The 23,376-nt window shown below is 41.7% G+C and overlaps 2 protein-coding genes across 6 annotated transcripts; one reads left to right on the plus strand and one right to left on the minus strand.

The window, feature by feature from the left end:
- The first annotated feature begins 1,034 nt into the window (after window positions 1-1,034).
- Window positions 1,035-9,585, plus strand: LOC119020208 (contactin-5). Of its 2 annotated transcripts, none has more exons than XM_037099442.1 (16): window positions 1,035-1,159; window positions 1,651-1,843; window positions 2,061-2,155; window positions 2,565-2,751; window positions 2,939-3,036; window positions 3,509-3,662; window positions 3,781-3,899; window positions 4,190-4,357; window positions 4,501-4,614; window positions 5,043-5,095; window positions 5,375-5,489; window positions 6,109-7,345; window positions 7,432-7,586; window positions 7,853-7,946; window positions 8,049-8,250; window positions 8,401-9,585. In XM_037099442.1, exons 1-16 carry the CDS (start codon window positions 1,084-1,086, stop codon window positions 8,890-8,892), a joined length of 3,552 nt encoding a protein of 1,183 aa, XP_036955337.1. In that variant the 5' UTR covers window positions 1,035-1,083; the 3' UTR covers window positions 8,893-9,585. The 2 variants fall into 2 exon arrangements, with proteins under 2 accessions (XP_036955337.1, XP_036955338.1); XM_037099443.1 differs by having other exon boundaries at window positions 8,367-8,496.
- Window positions 9,586-11,141: 1,556 nt separating this feature from the next.
- On the minus strand, window positions 11,142-18,958 carry ptgs1 (prostaglandin-endoperoxide synthase 1). 4 transcript variants are annotated; one of them, XM_037099447.1, is made up of 11 exons: window positions 18,836-18,958; window positions 18,662-18,757; window positions 16,956-17,072; window positions 15,636-15,776; window positions 14,821-14,964; window positions 14,567-14,748; window positions 14,335-14,418; window positions 13,468-13,714; window positions 13,078-13,271; window positions 12,159-12,306; window positions 11,142-12,007 (listed from the first exon to the last, which is right to left on the minus strand). In XM_037099447.1, the coding sequence occupies exons 1-11, from the start codon at window positions 18,840-18,842 to the stop codon at window positions 11,658-11,660; spliced, it is 1,710 nt and encodes a 569-aa protein (XP_036955342.1). In that variant the 5' UTR covers window positions 18,843-18,958; the 3' UTR covers window positions 11,142-11,657. The 4 variants fall into 4 exon arrangements, with proteins under 4 accessions (XP_036955342.1, XP_036955340.1, XP_036955341.1 ...); XM_037099445.1 differs by having other exon boundaries at window positions 13,078-13,364; XM_037099446.1 differs by having other exon boundaries at window positions 13,078-13,364; window positions 18,662-18,742; window positions 18,836-18,953.
- Between the last annotated feature and the right edge of the window lie 4,418 nt (window positions 18,959-23,376).

Below are 23,376 nucleotides of genomic sequence, written 5' to 3' on the forward strand. Positions count from 1 at the left end.
AGGGTGTTAAGAGCAGGAGAGGGAGAGAGAGAGGTTAAATTCATCTGCTGAATACATCTGCTAGAAACTGATCAAAAGTGAATCTATGCAAACGGCAGGTTCTGTGCTGTTTGTTGTGTTGAAATGATGATGTTTTAGTCACAGAGGGATATCTCTGAAACACTTTCACGTTCTTCCCATCATCCTGCACACTGCTATCACTTAAAATATCCAAAACTCCCAACTAGAGACACCAGAGAATAGGATTTTTCCTCTTTTCCCATATGTTCAAATTTCCATGTCATTATTTGTTTTATCGTTGCTAAAATGAGTATTCTTTGCAGATTTGGATGTCATATGGACATTCTTGTGTTACATTTCAAACTCGTTTTTACATTTTTTTTTTTCATCTGTGCACGCTTTCCCAGCTGACACCATGGATGAAGCTGCGTGGTGGTTTCCTCATTCATCCCAGGGAGCTCTGCAATAGGATGCACATCTTTGTCTCCACCTGGATGCTCCCACTGATGACGTCCCACCTCTGCATACTCATCCTGTCCAGCTTGGCAGTCTCATCCCAACTGGGTGAGTCCATTTATTTAACTTAATCATATGTTTTGTTTTGAAATATAGTGACTGTTTCTAACGTGCATTTCTTATTTACACTGTGTGTTGCAGGTTTGGAGGATGTTTTCTTCAGTCCCCATGACCAGACAGTCAGAGAAGGGGAGGGAGTTTTCTTCCAGTGTGTGTCAGGGGAAAGTTCGCCTCCTGCCAGCATCACCTGGCTCAAAGATGGGACACTGGTCAAAAGAGGTCGACCTATTCAGGTGAGCTTGAGAGTGAACCATGTGACAGCCTATTGGACGGGCTTCAAACAACACCTCCTTGTAGGAAATAAAATTAAGAACAGAGTAATAAGGGAGATGTTGTGGAGGACACACTAAAATGGGCAAACTCAGTGCTCCTCATTCGACCTTTTTTCTTTTTTTTTTTGCAATTTTCGAACTGTGTTTTCATGTTCAGGGCGAGTATGGAGGTGGTAACCAGAAGAAGACCTCAGGCACTCTGCATCTTTTCAACGTAACATTAGAGGATGATGGAATGTACATATGTGTCACACACAATGCTTTACTGAACATCAGCAAGAGGAGCAAGCCAGCTAAACTAACTGTGCAGGGTGAGTTTGGGTTTTGATTCTTCAATTCATACTAGCAAATTGTTTATATCCTATAGCATGTAGTATGGTATGTAGTCTATTGATAACATAAACGTACCAACATCATAAAAATGAAGATCTGAATTGCTTTTGTTGCACATAAGAAGAATTTGCTGTGGTCTGTAGATGCAAAGCAACAAACAATACTAAAAATACTTAAGATATAATAATAATAATATAAATATATAAAATATAATATAAAAATAATAATATAAAGAAGATCTAATAAAAACTTAAAATATACAAAGCGTGGATATATAAATATAAATAGAATGTGACCGATTTTAAAGTAGGTGAAGACTGTCCAAATTTATCCAGTAGTGCATAAAGTTTGACCTAGATTGTGCCCGCTCAGATACTGATATTGTAATGTGCAACATTAAATGACTTATTCACATAAATTCTTTTTACTGGTGGGCAATATCTTGTAGTGTTGGCACTTTACCTTGCAGGGGTCCCGAGGAGGCTGCAGATCATCCAGGGCCCTGACAACATCACTGCTGCCATGGGAACAGAGGTCTCCATGCACTGCGATGTCGGTGGGTTCCCTGTTCCCATGGTGCACTGGTTCAAAGACGGCTGCCTCCTGGTGAACTGCTCGGCCTCGTTCAGCCTCCACAACAATGGACAGCTGCTCACATTCAGGTCCAACAACTGAAATATTAATTCCTATTGTTCTTTTTATTTCTGCCGAATTGTAAAGCACTATGCACTGTAAAAAAGAAAATCCTGCTGATTTTGCTTTCATGTTATATCTTTGTATATACTTTTATCAGGTGGCGATCCACAAAGTCTTAAGTTTTGATGCTTTTAAAGTGGATTTATACTGGATTTAAAGTTTTATTTCTGGCTGTGTTTTCAGGAATGTGACCAAGGAGGATGAGGGCTCATATCACTGTGAAGCATCTAACCAGAAGGAGTCAATCAAGTCTCAGTCAGCCTTCCTTCTTCCAGCTGGTTCGTATGCCAACATGTTCAAACTTAACTGTTAATATCAAAAGATAAGTTCACACTAAAATAAGAACTCAGTTATTATTTTCTGACCCCCTTGCCGATGGAAAGTCAGGTGTCTCGTAGTCTGCAAAACATTTCATTTCACAGCAAAACACCATTGTAGCCTTCTTCTAAGCAACTGAGGTAAACTGGGACTTCATACAGCATGAACAGCTTCATTCTCAGGCTCACAGTCCTGCATAATGATATGGAAACACTTAAACTAAATCCTAGACAGTAGTTTAAATGCATGAAAAAGATCTGGAGACCTTTACTGTCAAAATAGCTCAGGACTTTTAGTTCAGCAGAGAAACTTAAAAGCACATACACAGGAGCGCCACATGTACATTTAAGTGATGTGGCGTGTCTCCAGAGATGGACTGGCGCTTCATCCAGCAGCCCACCAACCTGACGGTGAGGAGAGGAGAAAATGCGACAGTCACCTGCAGGCCTCCTTACAGCAAACCAGCCGCCCAGGTGTCCTGGTTCAAAAACAACCACCTGCTCACTCCCACAGCCCACTCAACTGTGCTGCCCAGTGGAGACCTCCTCTTCACCAGGTGTGTGTGTTGTGTTTAAAAAGTTCATTTACACTGTGGTTTCTTCGGGATATGGACGTTGGTACATTATGTCTGTCTTTAGTGTAACAATTGGGGCTAACCACCTACAAAAACTTACCAAATAATTCTGTATATAACCTCATCAAGGTGTCTGCAATCTTGTATGCCCTGACATTATTCTCTGCAGTGTCCAGGAGTTTGACAGTGGGAGCTACTTCTGCAGGGCCTCCAACATCCACCTTCAAAGATTTCTCACTTCTCGAAGAGCAGCCCTAACTGTGCAAGGTACAACATTACATTAGATATGACAAACTGTGCCACTCTTGCTTCATCTGTTCAAGCTACAATACGATACGATAGGCTACGATATGTTGCCCACGATAACGATAGTAGTCGCTGTTGTGAGCAGCAGTGTGGTTTAATCAATGCCCCAGTTCAGTCAAAAAAAGAAATCTTTTTGTCATTGTTCCTAGCTGCAGTTTTTAGGTGACCATGCATGCTTTGATCACTAGTAAATGCTTCAGACACTTGAGGACACTCACACACTCACAAAGCATCAAAGGGGCGCTGAGAGACAGCAGTGTGGCCAAGATCAATTTATGAGCTTTTTAACTGCAGTAACTTTAGCAAAAAAAATATTGAGATTTGGCCTCAGTGATTTGATAATCATTTCCCAAGATGAAGGTGATACAGTGTTTGCCATATCAATATTTTTTCCCACCCCTTGCATTTGTTAATTCTTTCCTTTTCCTGGCAGCCCCTCCATCAGTGAAACTGTGGCCTCAAGTGTTGACGGTGCCCGTGGGTGCTCGGGTGGTGCTGGAGTGTCAAGTGTCCGGTCACCCTCTACCCTCCATCAGCTGGGTGAAGAGAGGCCACTCCAAGCAGACAGGGGGCAAAATTGCTTTAGGGTAGGTTAAAGTGTTGTGGTTTAATTGAAAAGGACTGACAATTTTAGTCCTGTAAATAAAATTGAGAACAGTGACAAATGTCTCATAGTACATGACCACTTGCATCTTTCTCACTCAGACTGAGAAACGCCACGCTCTACATCCAGTCAGCCAGGAGCTATGATGAGGGAGTGTATGTGTGCGAGGCATCTAACACACTGGGCCGCAGCCACAACACAGCAATGCTGAGAGTTGCTGGTAATTTTTTTAACACGTAACTTCATTACTTAATTGCTTTATCTTCATCATGTGATGTCTTGAACTAATCCTTCTCAAATCTTCAGCTGAGTCCACCTGAAGAAAATGTCATTTTTGTGGAATAAAGTTTATAAAATGTCACTTGAGGGAAGATTCAACTTGTTGAGAAAAAGTCCAATACACCACATTTCTCCACTTTAAACAACCACAAAAGGATATTTAATTGTTAAAATTTCAGAATCATAATGCGTACAAATACAAGGAACAACTTTCCTCTTTCCTCATCTCAGTGAGTCCCATCATAGTGACCTCAGTGGTTCAGGTGAGCTGCAGGATCGGGGCTTCAGCGATTTTCCCTTGCAAAGCTGTAGGGATTCTGCCCATTACTTACAACTGGACCAAAGGCAGAGCAGAGACAGAGTCTCCCATCAGCTTCAATGAAGGCAAACACATTGATGGTGAGTCCAAAGTGAGACTGGGGCGGTTTTTGCATTTTGCTTTTCATCAGGTTTTTCACCAAGTTCTCATTGGAAGTTGGACCAGGCATGAATGCGTTTTAGCCCTCTTGGATTTATAACTTGTTATCTTGTGGCCTGTGTAGAAGATGGAGCTCTGCATATCTCCAGCGTGCAGTATTATGATGCAGGAGAATATTACTGTACTGCTGAGAACCGAGCAGGACGACATCAGAGACGCACCATCCTCACTGTCACAGGTACGTCACCATCACCTCATCTAGTAATATTTCCTCTTTTCGATGGTAGTGTGACAAATACAATGCAAATGCTCAGGTATATCTTCTTATTATTATAACGTATTCAGATTGTGTTTTTGTGTGTGTGTATGTGCTGCCATTATATATTAATTTAACATATAATTTGACTTTTAAGATTTACAAATAGCATTCTCGTGCATGTGCTGTCATTATTGATCCACAGTGAACTACAGTCACTCACACACACACACGCACACACACACACACGCACGCACGCACACACACACACACACACACACACACACACACACACACACACACACACACACACACAGTAAATACCTTGTAAGACAAGATGCTTCCTTTACCCAAAAATGCACAAGTTTCTTTTCCTGCTGACTGTTTCTCATGCTGTCCTCTGTCCTAAGCTGAACATCATCCAGCTGATAAAGGCAGGCAGACAAGACTGGTTTTGTCTGCTGTGAGTAACAACGCTGTGAAAATCTCTGCTGTGGCTTGTTTGGCAGCACTGTTTTGCTTTCCAATCAGTGTAGACTCTCTATATTTTTGTTATGTAGTGATTTCTGTCCAGAGGCTGTGAATAACCCTTGATTGTGCGTGCTCTTTGCAACTTAATATGCAGTGACTTTCCATCGCTGCTCTCGTATTACCTGCTTTGTACTTGTTTTGTGGCTTCTGGTTGTGTCAAGTGGACTGCCTGTCCTGAAACTAAGAGTCTTTCTTTTCATGCATTTTCCAGAGCAACAACACTAGCAAAAGAATACCAGCTTACCAAACCGATGAGTCTGTGGTTGAGCAACATCCGAAGACAACACATCAGCCACGTGCCAAGACACAGCGCGATGAGGCCACATGTGTGTACTTTCTACAGCCTACAGCCATTATGTTTTGTTGTAAATAATAAAGGTATAACTGGGCAACAACATCATGAAGTCATACAATGAAAATTTTCTTTGAGGAGAAAACAAAGGCTAACTATTAAATTGTTTCGATAAGCCGCTAAGACCTGCAAAGCAGAGACAGCCAAAGGCATCCGTGGGTTAGCCATACAACTATTGTCTGCCTCTGTCTGTCTAGTTAATATGTTATCTGTTAGATTTGATTTGAAAAAAAAAATGTTACAATGGAAAGATTTATGGCCTAATGTATTATTGATTTTTTTAAATGGCCTACAGTTGTGCTGTGCTTTTCTTGTGTGATTACCCTCTGCTCAGGCCCCATCAGGGTTTTCCTTTGCAATGAAGGTCTATCAGCAACGTGTCAACTGCAGTCACTTGAAAGCAAATCTTGCTAACCTGGCTAACACTGTCGCTTGTTTACAATCTATCAACTATCCACTAACGAATTTCTTGTTGCCCCATTGGCTGTATTTTAGCAGTGTTACTGTGTTCCCAGATTGAACCATTCATTTGGTGACATTGTATCTGTTATATGAAAGAACACAAGGCATTAACTTTCTGTCACTATTTCCAGGCTCCTTATCACACTGTGACACTACAACAAGCAGCGCTACCACATCTTCTACAGTTCCAAGGGGAGCAGTAGCTGAGCTGAAAATGCCACGAGGGTCACATGGCCGTCTTCTACAGCATCACCTGAGTCAGCCAACAACCAAGCCAACCCAGCCGTTAGTCACTCAGATGCAGCCTCCGATGTTACCGCCTCCTCCACATCCGAACTTCCAGTCAGTTCATTTCCACGCTCACAGCCAGACTTTGGCTGTCACTAGCAAAGCATTGGATACAACTGTACCGGTACTCACTGAGCATCTGTCCCATTTGACATTAACATCATCACGCACACAATTTGAGCGTCAAGGAAGTGACGTATTGTTGATGAAGCCTGATTCGAAGGGTTCTAAGATTCATGCTGTGACTCTAGCCAGTCAAATCACAGAGTTTGTCACTGAGACGTCCGTGCCTCAACCAACAAACCCTCCAGTGGGTATGTCCTTTAGCTCTCTCATGTTGGATTCGTATTTGCCGACTACAAATCAAAGTCCTGAGACTAACAACTCTGGCTCATCCACTGTGCCTTCTGCTTCACAAGAAGACCCAACTCAACTTCATCAGCTAGTGACAGAAAATGAGTTTCACCAATCCTACCATCAGCCAACTTTAACCCAGATTTCTCAAACCAAACTGGAGGACCTCGGTCGACCTCTACAACAGAGAACACATTCACCAACCCTCTCACAGATACCTCCACCTGTTGATCAACAGTCGTTTACTCAAAAGCTTTTCCCAAAGTTCCATCTTGAGCTGCCGACAACACAGCATTATCTGGCTTCCACACAACCTTCACCCACTTCAGCCACAAAGCCTCAACAATTCAACAGCCAACCTTTGCCCGCACTGTCTCAACCAACTTCAACCATATCCACGCTCCCTCAAAACCGACCTCGACCGTCTCCAACACAACATCCACTGGTCCACGCACAATCTCCTCCACCACAGACAGAAGCTTTTCCAGTCCAACGCAGAGAGCCTTCAATCCCAACTCTCCATCCTCCCGATCAGACTTCCCATCCTTCAACATCGGCTCCAGAGATTCACTTTGTCCACCTGGTCAACACGTCTGATCAGGTTCAACTAAATAACAGCCAGCAAGGGGATACAGTTCAGTCAGTTAAAACCCCCAATGACACAGAGCTCACAGAGTGGCTGAAGCGGAATACATCCCAGTCACCTATGACCAGCAATGATCCAAGGTAGGTAGGACAAAAAGATTGTGGAGTGATGGATACTGTGCTTCAAAGCAGTGAGAACTCACTTGAGTTTGTCCTTTACGCTCCAGAGTAACGCAGCAGTCTCCATCATGGCTGCCCGTGCTGGAGAAACATGACATCCCCATTGTGGTGGGAGTGGGTGTATCTCTGGCCTTTATCTTCATCACTGTTACCTTCTATTCAGTGGTCCAGAAGAATGAACCTGCACCAACAAGCCGAGCAGGTCAGAGATCCTCAGACGCATCAGATGTTACAGTCACCCATGTCAAATTCTGAATATTAAGTGGTTAGGATCACAAATTATAACTGTTTGTGTAATGCTCATTTCCAAACTTCCCCCTTGTTTTTTTAGGCTGTGTGCTAAGTTATGCTAACCAGCTGCTCAGGCTAGCTTCATATTTAATAGAAAGTTATGAGAGTGGTGTCAATCTTGTCTTCACCAGAAGGCAACTAAAGCATGTTTACTAAAATGTCAAACTATTCCTTTAGAGCCAATTTACATGTCCTTAACAGCTCAGAGGAATCTAGGGGTCCCCTTACGACACGCTGAACGCCGAGCTGCGGGACGAACATACGAAAACAGGTAAATACACTAGTATACATATTAAAACAATAAGTTAGACAAGGCCTTGCAATGGTCTGTGTAGAAGACACATGAAACCGGAGCGTTGTGTTTCTTGCACAGAGCTTTTGAAGACGACGACTGTGTGGCTGTGATTGAGCAGAGCCCCAACACATCAGAAACCCGAGCCCGACCTCCGGGGCCGAGCCTGGTCACGGTGCAGATGGAGCCCACGTTTGAGGATCTTCAAGATGACACACAACCTGCCCTGGACAACCACTCAGTCACTGTCGAGACCTATCCTGAGCCAATTCTTGACACAAAGGTTTGACAGCACATAAACACTTGAATATGACATGGTGAAAATGTATCTGGAGAACTTATATAACTTATTAGGCTTGTTATCTTTTACCTCATCAAATCAGTTAAATTGTCTCTTAGCTCTCTTCAAGGAGTACATCCTTCACTCTTTCAGATTGATCCCTGCCTGGAGGAGGAGAAGGGCCGCAGTTTGTCCCAGCCCAGCATTCAGCTACAGTGTACTGAGGACTGGACCAGTAACAGAGGAGACAACCGCAGTCCATGCCAGGACGCTTTGCCTCCTCCATCATCCTTACCCTCCCGCTCTCCTTCCCCCTCTCCACCATCCAGACCTGGTGAGGGCCTGCGCTCCTCATTAACCCTGCAGAGTGCCGAGGCATGTGCAGCACCCATCCACCACAGCCTCAGCATCTCACACGGGAACCCTCCCCTCCTCCTCTCCCACCACGTTTCCTTGGGCCTCACTACAGTTGCAGTGGACGTCCATTTTTACCCTGCAGCCACTGCTTCGATGGCGGTCTGCACCAGCACACACATCAACTCTGTCGCTAATTCCACTTCAGCAGCTACTCCTCTGTTCACTCCTCCGTTAGTTAACTGTCAGGATAATGACCAATCAGCTGCCAGATATCCTCAGAGTAAGTAGCTTCAGATTAAGGCATCAAGTCTTAATTACTGAGCTGCGGCGGTGGACAGAACCAGGCTTGCTCGTTCCACCTGCTTTCAGTCTTCATGCTAAGCTAGGCTAACTCTCTGCTGGTATGAGCTCCATACTGAACACACACACAAGAGTACTGATCATTTCATCTAACTCTAAGGCGAATAGTCACAAAAAACTATTCCTCTTATGATTCAGGTCAAACTATGAGGCTAACATTCTCTGTTTTAACATCTACTGGCCATGTTTTTGTAAATGTATATTTTATAGCTTTAGCACAGCACTTTGTTTTACTCCCTGTGTTTACATTTATTACATGTTACAGGTCGACTGTAGATTAGGATATTTCTTTGTACAAGTCTTGATTTCTACTATATTTACTTTTTGCATTTAAATTGCGAGAGAGAATATTTTCACGTGTTGTTTTATTTTGTTATTACTTTTTTAGGGTTAGGGTTCAGTCTGATTCATGTTGTGTTTAAGTGCAGTTTGACTCAAATGTCTTGTACAGCATTGACCTCTTTAGTAAAACAGCCAAGAATACTTTACTTTGTCACAAAATACAGTGTGTTTTTTTTTTGTGACTGTACACACTGTATTGCAGTGACCTGATAATTCTGATTTCAAGCTACTTGACTGTTAACACCTTTTTTGAAAACCAAAGGAAAGTTAGAGGGGCTGTATCAATAAACATTTAGACATTAAAACCAAAGTCCTTTGTGGTATTTTTGTTTAAGCATCTCAGACTTGCTTGTGAACTTTATAAATGTCAAAAATGTTACTGAACTTTATTAAAAGTATCCGTTCACATGGTACTCACAGGCTGCTGTTTCTCATGGACTACTTATTTAAAACTTTCTCATTATTTTGTTTGGGAACATCTCTGTTGATCATCTGTTGGATTCAACATCCTATTTGAAAGTCAAGGTGCTAAACAATTTGAGTGCCACTGGTGGAAGAAGTATTCAGATGCTTCAGCAGAAAAGTAAAGAAGCTTAATTAGCAGAATGTGCACAGAGTTGTGAATGAATGCAGGAATGAAGTATGTATGTTATTTCTGCCACTAGAGGTCCCTCAATCAAAACAAAATACATAAGTAGCATTGGAGTTGAAAATCCTCCTGACTTCCTCCTGGAAGCTATAGACAAAGGTGACCAAATGAAACGCAGCATTACCTAGACTGAACTTGTGGATATCTCTGGGTTTGGGCATTTGGGATGATGTACGTGCATAAATCAAAAAATATCAATTGTCTAGTCGCCTCCCCTGGGAAAAAATGATGGATGGCAGGAAAAACACGAGTTACATGGAGGCTGAAGACGTCTTGCCATCTCCATGTTGTTTTGAACATGAAATTCGCCAGCCTTGTTCTGTGACAATGGAGGATGATGACAATTTTGTCTCATTTCTCCTAGCCTGTCCAGTTTAAAAGGCAATTACTGCATCGTTTGAACACTGATTCAATATAGAGTGTATGTAGAGTCAATAGTTTCTCTTTTGGTATGTTTGATTTTCACAGCAGACATTCTGACTTGTCATATTGGGTGGGGGGAAATGGTGTTACTGATAACATTAATGATAGCTTTGTTCCATTCAAGTTCCCTGCTAAGGCACGGGACCCTTAAGTGAAGCAGATAAAGTGAGTGAAATGAATCCAGGCCAGTTTAAGGTTGAGGTAACTTCACAAAAATTTGAAAATTAATGAGATGTCTAAAGTTATTTTTTGACTGACTTGCTTAAGCACCAGAGTAATGTGAATGGTTTTATCTGAAGCGAATGCGCCCCCTTGACACAGTAGTTTTGGTGTCATGCTCTACACCCATGTGTGTGATACAGACAAATCTAAAACTGCAACAGCTATCTTCACACTTGGAAGACAGAAGTAACACAGTCTGTCTCAGAATAACTTGGGACATCAGCACGGAAACCACAAGGGTGTGAAAACTTTTCTCACACTCACAGAAGAGCACACCCCCCTCTGCACTGCATCCCGCCAGCAAGTCAGAGCGAGAGAATGACACACCACAGCTGTAGCAGCTTAAAACCACTTTGGTTGTAGGTTTTTCCCCCCACTTCAAACAATAAACCAACTCAGCTTAATATAACAACACAATATAAGATCTGCATATGATGATAATAAAAGTTTAACATGATGTAACAACTGCACACAACGTAATAAGTCTCAGGGTCTGCAGTCGTGTTTGGTGGTTCTGCGAGGCTGTACTAAGGCACAAAACTTTGTATAAGCAATATATTTTATTTTCATCAATTAATGATTCAGTAACTTCATTTTTATTCTGCAAACAGGTCATTTATTCAGCAGGTGAATGCTGGGTATTTAAAAAAATGATTCTCAGGAAGATGTAGCCTGATGTGATAATTCCACTCTAAAAATAAAAGAAGAGGATAACCACACCGAGAAAATGTAGAACAAAATATTCAAAGTATTGAGCTGTACCATTAGCAAATTAAAGTGTATCTGTCCGTGGTTCAGAAGAACTTTCTTTCCAAATGGTAATGATACATTGGTTTCGCGAGTGATTTGTCAGCTGTATTTGAGGAGGTAGACCTGTTTAAAAAAAACAGTGAGTTAGCAATCAAAATTTTCTTTTCTTTATGAGAGCAATACATCAGAACAGGGTGATGACAACAACATGTAGCACTTTGACAACCACAGTATGTCACACTCACAGGCAGCATAGTCACAATTTGACTGTGAGTAAAACAATCATGGGTCATTAGGTGAACACGTGTCACAGTTCAGTGGATGGTTTCTTTGGTTCTGCCGCCTCCTCATTTCGCGGAACGTGGAAGTCGACGTATGGACACCACTTAGTGTTGAGGCACACCAGTTTCTTCAAAGTGGATGTTTTGATGATATCAAAACCAGTCTCTCCCCCGAAGGTGCTTGGCTTCCAGTACTCAGGGGAGCAGATTGGGTTTCCCAGCAGGCCTTTCAGAGAGAAGGGAGCACCCATCTCCACCATACTCTCACCAAATATAGCGTTGGCACGTGTTTTCTCCAACAGGACGCCGGGGTAAAACTCCAGAGCATCTATGTCTCCATAGAGCTCCTCTAAACCTCTGGCCATTTCCATGTCATCTGTTAGGACAAGAGAAAACAGCATTTACTTTCTTAAAAGGCAATTCACCATCCCATTAGTGTCACATGGTTTTTTCCTTTGGCTACTTGCAAAACATAGCAATAAAGTTTCAGATACAAGTTATAGTTGCAATATTTTTTCGCAGCTTACCAGTAAATTCATAAAAAGAGGTGTATGGCTTCAGGTTGAACCTCTTCCTGTATTCATTAAAGGGCCTCACACGTGTTGCTCGAGACTCTCTGATGACCATTTCTGCCACTTTGACCACTATTTCAGGTGAGTTTCGACCTCCACCTATCTGAAACCCAGACGATACAGTTACGTCACTGCCACTTTGCTGAACTGTTCAGTAACACCAACAATCAAATGATAAACTTTGAGACCAATCCTCCATGACAAACCATGTGGTTGGAAGGAGATTTAGAAAATACGTGCCTTATCATGTGTTTCACCATCACTGTGGTCGGCATGAGAGATCCTCCCTCAGTCTCATTATATAGCATGCGTCAAATAAATGAAATGATAAGGACCAAGCTAAACTTACTTTGCAGCATTTCCTGTCATATATCTATGTCTTTAAGCAGATAAATGTCAGCCTGACGATTCATCTGCCAGCAAATATTCATTTTGCAGATTCACATCAAGTCACTATCAACTTTCACTGGTGAAAAAAGCACTAAGTAAGATCCTTTACTTGAGTGCCATGTCTAAATACCCTACTTAAAGTAAAAGTATTATATTCCAAAATCATATGAAAGAACAAAATTATCATGAGCAAATTGAACTAAAAGTGTCAAAGCTAATGGTCTAATGGTTTTTTAAAAAAAGCAAAGATATAAAACGTGTGTAAAATGTAAAATACTTGCCTCTGAAAGTGAAGTCACAGTGTATAGTTACATGAAATACTAGTAAAACATAGTACAAGTACCTCAAAATTGTACTTAGGTAAAGTTCTTAAGCAAAAATACTTAGTTACTTTCAGCCACTGTTAACTTCACATCTAAGAACTAACCTGACTTAAACCCCTAAAACTACATTCCTGTACAGTCAGTAGCAGGTTTTTATCTACCTGTCCTGCAGGTTGACGGGAGAAGGCATCCACCAGCTTCTCCACCCCAAAGTTCATGAGGAGGGACGTGTTGTAAATGAACTGGGAGTACAGGATTTCATGTCCATCGATGAGAAAGCTGTCAGGCATCAATGGGTGCCAGTGGTAGAGGTGGCCGAACTCCAGAGCGATGCGGTTGCTGTACTGGAAACGCTCTTTGAAGAGCAGAGAGGGATCAAACTTCAGCTTCAGCAGATAACCGCTCAAATGCTGCACATACTCTTCGATTATGATGTTGATTATCTCCCCTGCAGGACAAAGAAATGTCATCCACTGACGTCACACATGGAAGTAAACTGGGCAACACAGAGAAAGAGGATTTTTCCATTATGACACAAACTCGTAGCTCACCAATGATGATGAGTCTGGTGGTCTGGAAAAGCTGCTCATCATCCCAGGTGGGATGCTCTGCCTTCAGGATGTCACAGACTCTGTTATGCTCTCTCAGCCATATGGTGGCATACATGGTAAGACCCGGCAGGATGCCAAATATCTCCTGACCAATGACCAGACGTTTTTCTGGAGGGATACCTTCAGGATACACCATGTGCACAGGGACCTCAGATACTGTAGGAGGGTACATCTCGCCATTTACTAACTGGGAACAAAGAGAAACAGTAAACAAAAAGTGAGATAAGTCTTTTGAAAGTTTGGAGTTAACTTCTTTTTCTTGCCACTGTCTGCTTGATGGTGTGCATGGCTTATTTATCAAACCACCCCCTCAAGCAAAGCGGCTTTTAGATAAAGATGGTTTGAGGAAGTTCCCTTTCTAACCCTGATTAGAAGCATGTCAAAGGCAAGATAACACAGCTGCCAGTGATAAATGAAGTGAGAGTGGATTGTCTCTCTTTATCACAATCGCTGCTCTCTGGAACTGTTTGATTCTCAGAAGTAGCATGACACAGGAAGGCAAGGTTATTAAAGGTCTTTAGATGAACAAAAATCAACTCTGGCATCAATACTTGAGTTATTAGATTTTCTTTCAAAAACAATATTGATTATTATTTACGATCAAAAGAAAATAGGTATTAAAATATAGGTATATTGAAATATAGGTATTTCAACAATTAATGGAGCAACTTGCTAGTTATCTAGTTATCTGGCTACTGGCTCTTGCAAGTATGAGTGATATCAATCTTTTCATCTAACTCAGAAAATCTATGTGTATAATACATATACTTATAATCCATCAAAATGTTGAGCTTTCTTCTTTATAACCTGATATTTCAGCTTTCCATCTTTATGAAGTCGGAGCTGAAGCTGTCGCATGAGGTTGTCTCCGTAGATGTTGCTCGCATCGACCTGCACAAGTATGAGAAAAATGCCGAAATGTGGTGAATAATTCTAAAGAAACCAATACATTATTTAAAAAGACTCATGCTTGATGTTTGATTCTTTAACAGCAATGAAGTTAAGTTGCACGTGACTGTTGTTGCTGTATGTGTCTCACCCCGTGTCCTAAAGCCTTGGTGAAGCCCCCCTGAGCATCGTTGTTTGTCTTGAAAAACTGGTGGGTGAAGTGTTGGGCCATGAAGGCAAACATCAGATTGGTCCCCTGAGGATCTGGCCTGAATTTATTTCTCCTGAAAAACCTCTCAGCCATCACTTTTGGATCAGGAAGAACAGATTTACCTGCAGAGAAAATAAACATGTTAAGATTGCCTCAGGAGCACAGTTGTATGCGTGTTGCTGTGAGGGTCTCACCTTTAGTTCCCATGGGCAGAGGACAGTCTTCAGGTACAGGAGGGAGGAGACGGGTGTAGTAGGAGATGTTGTAGTAGGATTCCCAGGCGAGGTATCCATATTTGGTGTTGTAGGTCGGAGGGCTTGGAATGAGGTCGCTTCTGACTTTGGCAGACAGTGACAAAATGTTGTTGGTTGGTGATGTACAAATGCCATGAAAAGACAAAAACCAACAATACAGTGACTGTCTGTGTAGCTAAAACCTGATTGCTTACTCTTATTCTGTTCCTTAATGGTCCCTAGTTGGACAAAATTGGCTAGGTGCAAGCCAGCAAGCCACACTAGCTCATTCAGTGACGTGTTCCTTTTATTAAAATGAACCTGGACGCTGTAGGTTATTTTCACTCAGCCCACATTCACACCTATGCAGCTGTAAATGCGCCCGAGCATGAGCAACACCAAGTGCGCATTAGTCTACAGCTGAAAGTTGTCACAGCAAAGCGAGAGCATGAAACTTTCAAATATTTATCAAAGGAAATCTTACTACTTATTTAAGTCCAACATCCCAGTTCCTTTCTTGGGGCTTGAACACAAAACTCCCATTGCAGCAATACATTTATCAAAATGTGTCTCCACCTCTAAATACATCAAGGTTGACAAAACTAAAACTCGATTCAGAAAGCCGATCAAAGTGTGACCAAAAATACCAGAGGGGAAACAAAATAAATGGTGGAAAAGTATTAGCTTGCAAGCAAGTGATGTTGATTTGTGGTCTGCGATTCTGCAGTGACTTGTTTGAGGGTCTCAGTTTTGTTGCCTCTTATCTTCTCACCTACCTGTCAGCACTAATCTCATGAATGTGTCTTGCAGGAAAGAGTTGTTGACGAGGTCCCAGAACCACTGGAAGTGGGTGAGGATGAAGTGGACCGTCGAAGGTTTGGGCTTCAGCATGAGACGAATTCTGGTCCAGAACTCCGCTACAAACAAAGATCAGTAATAAGTTGTGACTGATGCAGATAAATCATTTAATAATGTTTTAAAAAACACTTACAATTTGCTAACAATAATCTATTTGCCAGGTTGCAAAAAACATCCCACTGGTTGCTGTCTATCATCCCATCCGGCAGGATGAAGTGTAGGCAGATATATTCACATTTATAGGCGTCATTAGCTTCGTACCATATTGACATTACTGCGAATTGCGCTGAATCATGTTCACATTACAAGGGCATGACTGTCATGTGGTGAGCTGGAGTGGATGGTGGTGGATAAGGCTGGCAAGATGGCAAACGCAGTTTAAGACTGTGAGTGTGACCACTAGAGATTTTTTTGAGGAGTTGTGTTTGTGTCCACCAAAACGGATCTTTCAATTTAAAACATGATCTCTTCCTGAGCAGGTGAACAGACAGTAAGCACAGCGTTGTTATAAGATAAAGCTGAAAAATGAAGCTAAAGAGAGCTGTAACATAAGGGAATGTTAAGTTTCTACATATGTTGTGGAAATGTACATTGCCAACATTTTATATCCACATCCAAAATCACCCGTCCTTTATGTCATTCACTCTTTAGCTGGAAGGTGGAAGAGGGTCTAATAAACTGCTTGCTGTTCAAGAGCTGCAGGGCATCTGGAGCTCAGTGTATTTACTAAACTGATAAATACTTCATTTGAATTTGTAGATCATATGGATGATTGTAAAAAAAACCCTTATCCTTTGTTAACCATTTATAAATGCAGACTCATTATCTTTTGCTATTGGCTGATTAGAGAGTGGTAAACCTGTAACCCTTTATTTATAGCTCATATATTAAGCTTTATTAATTACTTACCAAAGATTCAAGGAGCTAATTTACTTACATAGCCAAAACTTCTGGTTTAGCGTCTAACCAGAATTACAAAAAGCAGTCGTGCAGTTATGTGCATACAGAGGAAGCAAGATATATGCAGTATTAAATGTGTAATGGGAATATACTGATATATATATATATATATAATGACGCCATTAGTGAAGGGAACTTAAGGGTTAATTTGCCTAAAAGTCACATTAAAGTGGCACAGGCTCACCAGATGTCCACTTGGAGGAACCTTGAGCTGCATCTTTAATTCACCCATTGACCTACACATGAATGTCGGTAATTCACGTCTTTTTTATGCTTACGAACTGTGCAGTTGTCTCCGTAGAAGCCGGTGCGAGTGCAGTCGCATTGGTAGCCGTCTGTGCCAAATCTCACACACACCCCTGAGTTCTGACAGGGGTAGTAGCAACAGGGATTCACTGCAAACAAATAAGGAGATCTTGGACATCTTGCTTTCTATGAATGAATAATCAGTAAAAAAAAAAAAAAAAGAAAGAAAGAAAGAAAAGAAACCGAGAGTGTCATGACACGATACTTTAACAGGCCCGGAAACAAAGACAAACACAGACAACATGAAAGTCAATCAATCTACTAAAGTCCCTAAACTTATATTGACTCATATCACCACCATTCAAAGTTTATCTCCAGCTGCGGCCTAAAGGTGTGTGTCTGTGTCTAGCATATTGGTTGTTAACACATGATACGGACTGTCTTGCTTCTGAGAAACAGTAGTTTACTGTTGAATACCACCGCCTCATATCTTTAACACTCTTGGTCGTTGTAAAATGACTTCCTGTCCCTCCTTATAGCTTACAGAAGTTCATTGAGATAGTGAGACGCTGCAGCTTTCTTCTTCCTCATTAGCTGTGAATGAGGGGACGGATAAGCATGTCCACACCAACAGCAAATAGATTTAAGTGACTAGAAGGAGAAAGTGTATGATGCGTGGGTGCTGTTTCAAATAGTACTGATGTGATGATGTTAGGCGGGTCTTGCTCTTCCAGGAAAGCCCAGGAAGTAGATGAATGTAGGCAAAGTGGGTTCCTATGAAAGTAAAATTAGACTTAATAAATGCATTATCAGCCTACTCCTGCCAGAATTGTATTATTGTGTTGGCATATGCAAGGCATACCAATCTACCAATCTTTAAACAGCACTCCATTAAAGTCAACTCAGTGATGTCTTAGATTTGAATATAAGTCCATTTATCTGTACATCTGTTCAGAAAAAGAGCCTATCCCAGCATGCACTGGGTAAGAGGGGAAAGAGGAAACACCCTGGAAATGTCACATGGCAAAACATGAAATAAAATTTCTCACAGAAATTAAATTAAGTGGCCTGAATTTATTCTGAAAGCTTTACATCATACCATCACAGATCATCAGTTAGAGTTGATTCGATCATTTAAGATGGCCTGCAGGGGCGATTCTTCTGTAATCCAGTCGAGCATTGGGATTATTGCTTATCGCTGTTAATACTTAGGACTTTTCATTTGATTGACAAAAGCTCTAAGATGATTTCAGAGGATGAAGATGCAGACAGCATGACAGTGTGACAACTTAAATATTGGACTTGACTGAGCATGCACCGTCAGGCTGAACTGTCATCTGTGTGATTATATTTTCTTCTCAGCTCAAGGGCTGCTGTGTTACAAAAAGACTGAATGATAACAATGAAGGTCAACAAAAGCTATCAGAAACTGTGACCCCGCTGTGCCTGGACATTTCATCAAAACAAACAAACAACAAAACTGAAAAATATCAACAGTAACAGTAATAACCACACACTTAAACTAAACACAATTCATGCAACAGTGCAGCCTGCAGTGACAGAATATGGAGTAACAAGTGCACATTTACACAGTACCTCTGTTTTGTACTAAAAGTTTTATGAAAAGGAAAGAAACAAACACAGAACTCATAACTTATCTAATATTATCAATCTAAAGTTTAGACAGTAAAGAAATACAATTAATTCATGTTGTGATGTAAAGAGAGAAACTACTTACCAACACTGGAGTCACCAGCACATGGTGCGCTCTTCAGCAGCAGTAGGTTGATGAACACCCAGATGGAGACGAGGCCGAACTCTGCGCAAAGGAACACTATTTGAATATTATCCTACAGCAAAAGCATTAAAATACATTCAGAAGTTGTTTTGATAGATAATTTTAGGGTCTCACGTTTCATGATTCCCTCAGGTGGATTGTCTGTGCGGGCTCAAAGTTAAATCAATTTTGATTCAGTGTTTGTAGAAAGTAGTTTCTGAGACGGGCGGCTCTCTTCATAACAACACTCAGGCCTGCTGCTGTGGTCCCACTGGCTTTATAAGAACAGCTATAGATAATGGGCGGTAACACAGTTTCCTCTACTTCCTCCATTTAATCTTCAATACATTTAAAAAAAAAAAAAAGTGCACTTGTAATAATTTTGACTTGATCATTTTTTAGCCAGAACACATGGGTAAATTATGATACCATGATAATGTTTAAATCGGTAGTGTGAAAGGTTCTGTCCTAAAAAACTGTTTTAATTTTATTTATTTTTTCATGTGTCATTCAAAACATTACAGCCTCAGGAAACATAAACAGGGTGACGCTTGAGGAAAGTGTTAAAGAACTCTATCTCCACCTGCTGGCAAGTTAATGGACATCGGGGCCTTTCTGGTTAGAATATTTATAAATCAAAAACGTAACTATGACTACAGAGTTTCACAAAATTGACACTCAGTCAGCATGCCCGACATAAAAGCATACATTCGGTATTTTTCCCCAGCTCCTATGAAGGAAAGAAAACACCCTGCTTTGGCCAGCAGGCCATCACAGGAACAACACAGATACACTGACGGGAAATAAGAGTTGCAAGTGTATATGATATGTGTTTTGGGGACTAAAAAAAGACAAAGATAAATCAAATAACCAAAAAAGCTGTCTTCTCTTAAAAGTGGACAAACGCCGCATTTATAGAGCTGCCAGGTTCTGATCTTTGATACCTTCCCACAGAGAAACCTTCCGAGCCAAACCTAAGTGAGATGTCTGAGTGTTGATGTAACTCCTCTGCTTATAATTTCCTGCATACTGTAGCAATTTTGGGACTAGCTCGTCTGCAGCGTCCACATGGAGGTGGATCTTGAGAAAAACATTGTTCAGCTTATTCGTATATAAAAGTTGCAGGCCTCGGCTCTCTCTGAATGTGAAGTCAATGTGGCTTCATTTTTGTATTTCTATTTATTTTTTTTACCAAACTGAGTGCAATCCAGGCGACAGTATCTAACTCTAATTAAAAAAGCCTTTTGTCTTCAACTTTTTCATTTCCAGCTGAACGTCAGTTGCTGACCTGTCTTGCCAAACCTCGTCAGCAGAGTGTTAATGTTTATTTCATATTTATTTTCCACATCCTGTCATGGAGGAAACTTGAGGACTCACACCACAACTACCCAAAACCGTTGGTGCTCAGTGTGTTGTCATTTGTAGACCATACTGTATCGTCTGCCTGTGTTACAGTGGTTTGTTTGTCTGCAACCCTGATTGTACAACTGTACAGTACTTCGCAAGTTACTTTCCACCATGTGTTAAGGTGAAGAGATGATGGTTGAGAGGATACAGATGCCTTTGAGGACGGTGGGAATTTTCAACATTATATATTACGTCCATATGAGCATATTGGGCAAAGAACAGTCCATTTATTTCTCAGTGTTACCTGTGGCTGACATGTTTTTATGTGTCTTCTGTAATGTCATCTAATGTAAAAACCGCTGGTGCTGATTGTTTGCTCATTTGATTTGTTGCTTTCATTTCCTACTGGGTGTCTGGCTTGTCATACTCCTTTCAGCTTTCAACCTCATGTTCAGATTTTACATTTTTTTAGCTGTTTCATTTTTGTTTTCAATGGCCAAGGAAAAACAGATCGTCGTTCTGGACATTTTGGCTGATACTAGCACATGACATGTTCATCAGTGTCCCTGCAGAAACAAATAAACTAAAAGATGTCATGTGTTTGATACTAAACTATAATATTTCTGTGATGAGAAGTGGAGTCTCTTAATCTGGGCGCTTCATATGATGGACTACAGGTGAATGCAGTGAGGGGGGTCGCAGTGATTTTGAGCTGAATTAAAGCTGACAACAGCAGAAAGCAGAAAAGCTTTAAATTTAATTAGTTGATTTTATTGAAAGAGTCAACGCCCATAGTCAGCTGATTAAGCAGAGAGAGAGAAAAAGTGTGCTTTAAGCTGCTGATGAAATGTTCTCTAGATTTCTGAGGACAGTGTTTAAAGTGCAAAGACAGCTCACTTCCCTAACGCATCCTTTTTAGAAAAACTGCATCAGTCGCAGTCCATAATTGTGATATTTTCTCTCAGCGACGTGCTCGTAACAATCAGTTCGTGGTGATTTTCTCCTCAGAGTTTTCTGTTTTTGCTGGTGTTTGATCATGAGGTTTGTTTGGACTGTCCATGCGTTTGCAGCCTACATCAGTCTTCAGTGGACGTTTAGTTTACCGACTGACCGACTTCCACAGCTTCAAACAGCAAACTGTATTTGAATTGCAATCTGTTTCCTAGACATGATTGATATAAAAAAGATTTAGAGGCATCAGGAACTAATTATCAAATCATCATTTCCCATCTTACAAGTGCCTGAAAAGGACTTGTATCTGCGCAGGGCACGTGGACATGCTGCTGGTTGCAGTGGTGCTGTTGGCGCAGGCTGCAGACCGAGGCTCGCTGCTTCCTATAGCATTCCTGGTAATTGAGATCAGATGCTCCTCTGAGTGCAACCTGGACTGGGAGTAACCTGGAAGCATTTATTTTATGGAGAAGATGTTTAGTTAAGCCGTGCTCCCGCTCTAAATGAGCCTCGCTCTGGCTCTGGTGATGAATACGACTGGTGAAAGCACCGAAGGCTGGTTCCTGACTTCTTCCTTCCCCTGGATCGGGTTGCAGATTAGCACACTTCCTGTCCAGTTGTGGAACGAGCCAATCCAGCTGACGGAGCAGCGATAGGCGCACAGGCGAGGGGCATCATGGGTTATCTCGGATGGGGTTTCTGACAGAGCCCCACAGTGGAGGGTCCTCAAACAGCCCACCAGGTATAATTTGTTTAGCCTCCCTGGAGTCAGCTGGTGTAACTGTACATCGATCTGCACTATTCAGTAAACAATAAAATGACTAATGTAAGTGACTAACCCACTAAGAATGATCATCTGACTCAGATTTATGGAGCTTTTTAGTCACAGACAACTCATGTTTATGTCGTCCGACATAAAAAAAAAAAATCTGGCTCTCCCTTCGCTGTCAGACAAAGTAGGTTAGTAGCTATTTCCAGCTAAAAAAAACCCTCCAGTAACCTGACAGTTCGCTACCCATCCAGCACGAAATGGTACGCAGACAAATATAGCTACTTGCTTGTGTGCAAAGCAGACCAATTAGTGGTGAAACAAGTTAAAAAAAAAAACAACTCCCTTGTTTACTCCTTCACTACTCCCTACACAATGGACACTTAACAGTGAGCAGGAAGTTGAGACACTTGCAGACACTTAGTGATGATCACCATTTTGCATCATCGCTGGCAGTTGTTGAGCTGCACAACTGAGTTGTGGGAATTATTAGCTGTAAGTGGTACACATCAGAGAATAGATTCCTGACCTGAACTCGATCCGACCCAACGGGATGGGCCGAGTTCATACAAAGATTTTGAAACAATGTCCAGGTTTGGACACGTCAACTGACATCTGACACATGCGTGTGATTCAGGCGTGAAAAGCAGAACGCCTGCTGAGATTGGGTTGCTACTCTCTTGCTTTCGATCATTTGTGGACAGATGAAAAGGTCCTGGGCAGCACTGTAAACTTACAGACAATGGGCACTGTGTAATTTTTGAGGGCAAAAGGTAATAGATTCCAAATTGGATGCTCAAATAGTAAATATGGTGCTCTATGTAGTAATAAGGGAAAGATTTTGGACACAGCTAAAGAGTCCGATGCAGCTCTATGAGAATTTGAGCTTATTTTCCTTTTCCTTTTTACTTTGCAGGGAATGATTTTAGATGCAGTTACAGTTACAGTTACCGTCTGTTTTGATGTTGGCTGGGCTACATTCACAAAAACAGATAATCTGTCTCGACATATTGTGCTGTGAGCTGGGTTCTAGTCGTACACAATCCACAGACATTTAAACTACATGCTGCAGACGATCAGAGCTGGGAGGAAGAGGAGGAGGAGGAGGAGGAGGAGCGAGATTTGGGCTCATCCATCAGCTGTCAGGGAGCTGGCACAGTTCGGCAAAGAAAAACACAGAGTCTCCTCACTGTAATGTAGTTTCCTCGGCGCACACGCTGCATTTTAAGTGTTTACACTTTGAAAATCTCAGGGTCCAGCCCTCCAAAGTTTAGGGTGCACCAAACACAAACACAGGGATGAAGTCGCAGCCGACTCTCCATCCATGTCTTTGAAATTGATAAATTGTGCCACGAGTGTTTCTTAGCGAAGCATCTCCCCTGGCAAAACAAACAGTCCTGGTTGTCATTAGATCCCTTCCAGCGCTCTCTTGCAAAAAGAAAAAAAAAAACCCAACCCTCTGTTTCTCGTCCCACCTTCTTTGCTTCCCCTTGGCTAATGAGAGTGCGAGCGTGCCCGGCACCAGCCACCTCTGCTTGACACTAGCTCCACTCCGCTGCTGCGCACCCGGAGCTCCAAGGATCAGCAGCATGGCAGGATATTGCAGCCG

Source organism: Acanthopagrus latus, chromosome 5, assembly GCF_904848185.1.
Source record: "Acanthopagrus latus isolate v.2019 chromosome 5, fAcaLat1.1, whole genome shotgun sequence".
Lineage (NCBI taxonomy): Eukaryota > Metazoa > Chordata > Actinopteri > Spariformes > Sparidae > Acanthopagrus > Acanthopagrus latus.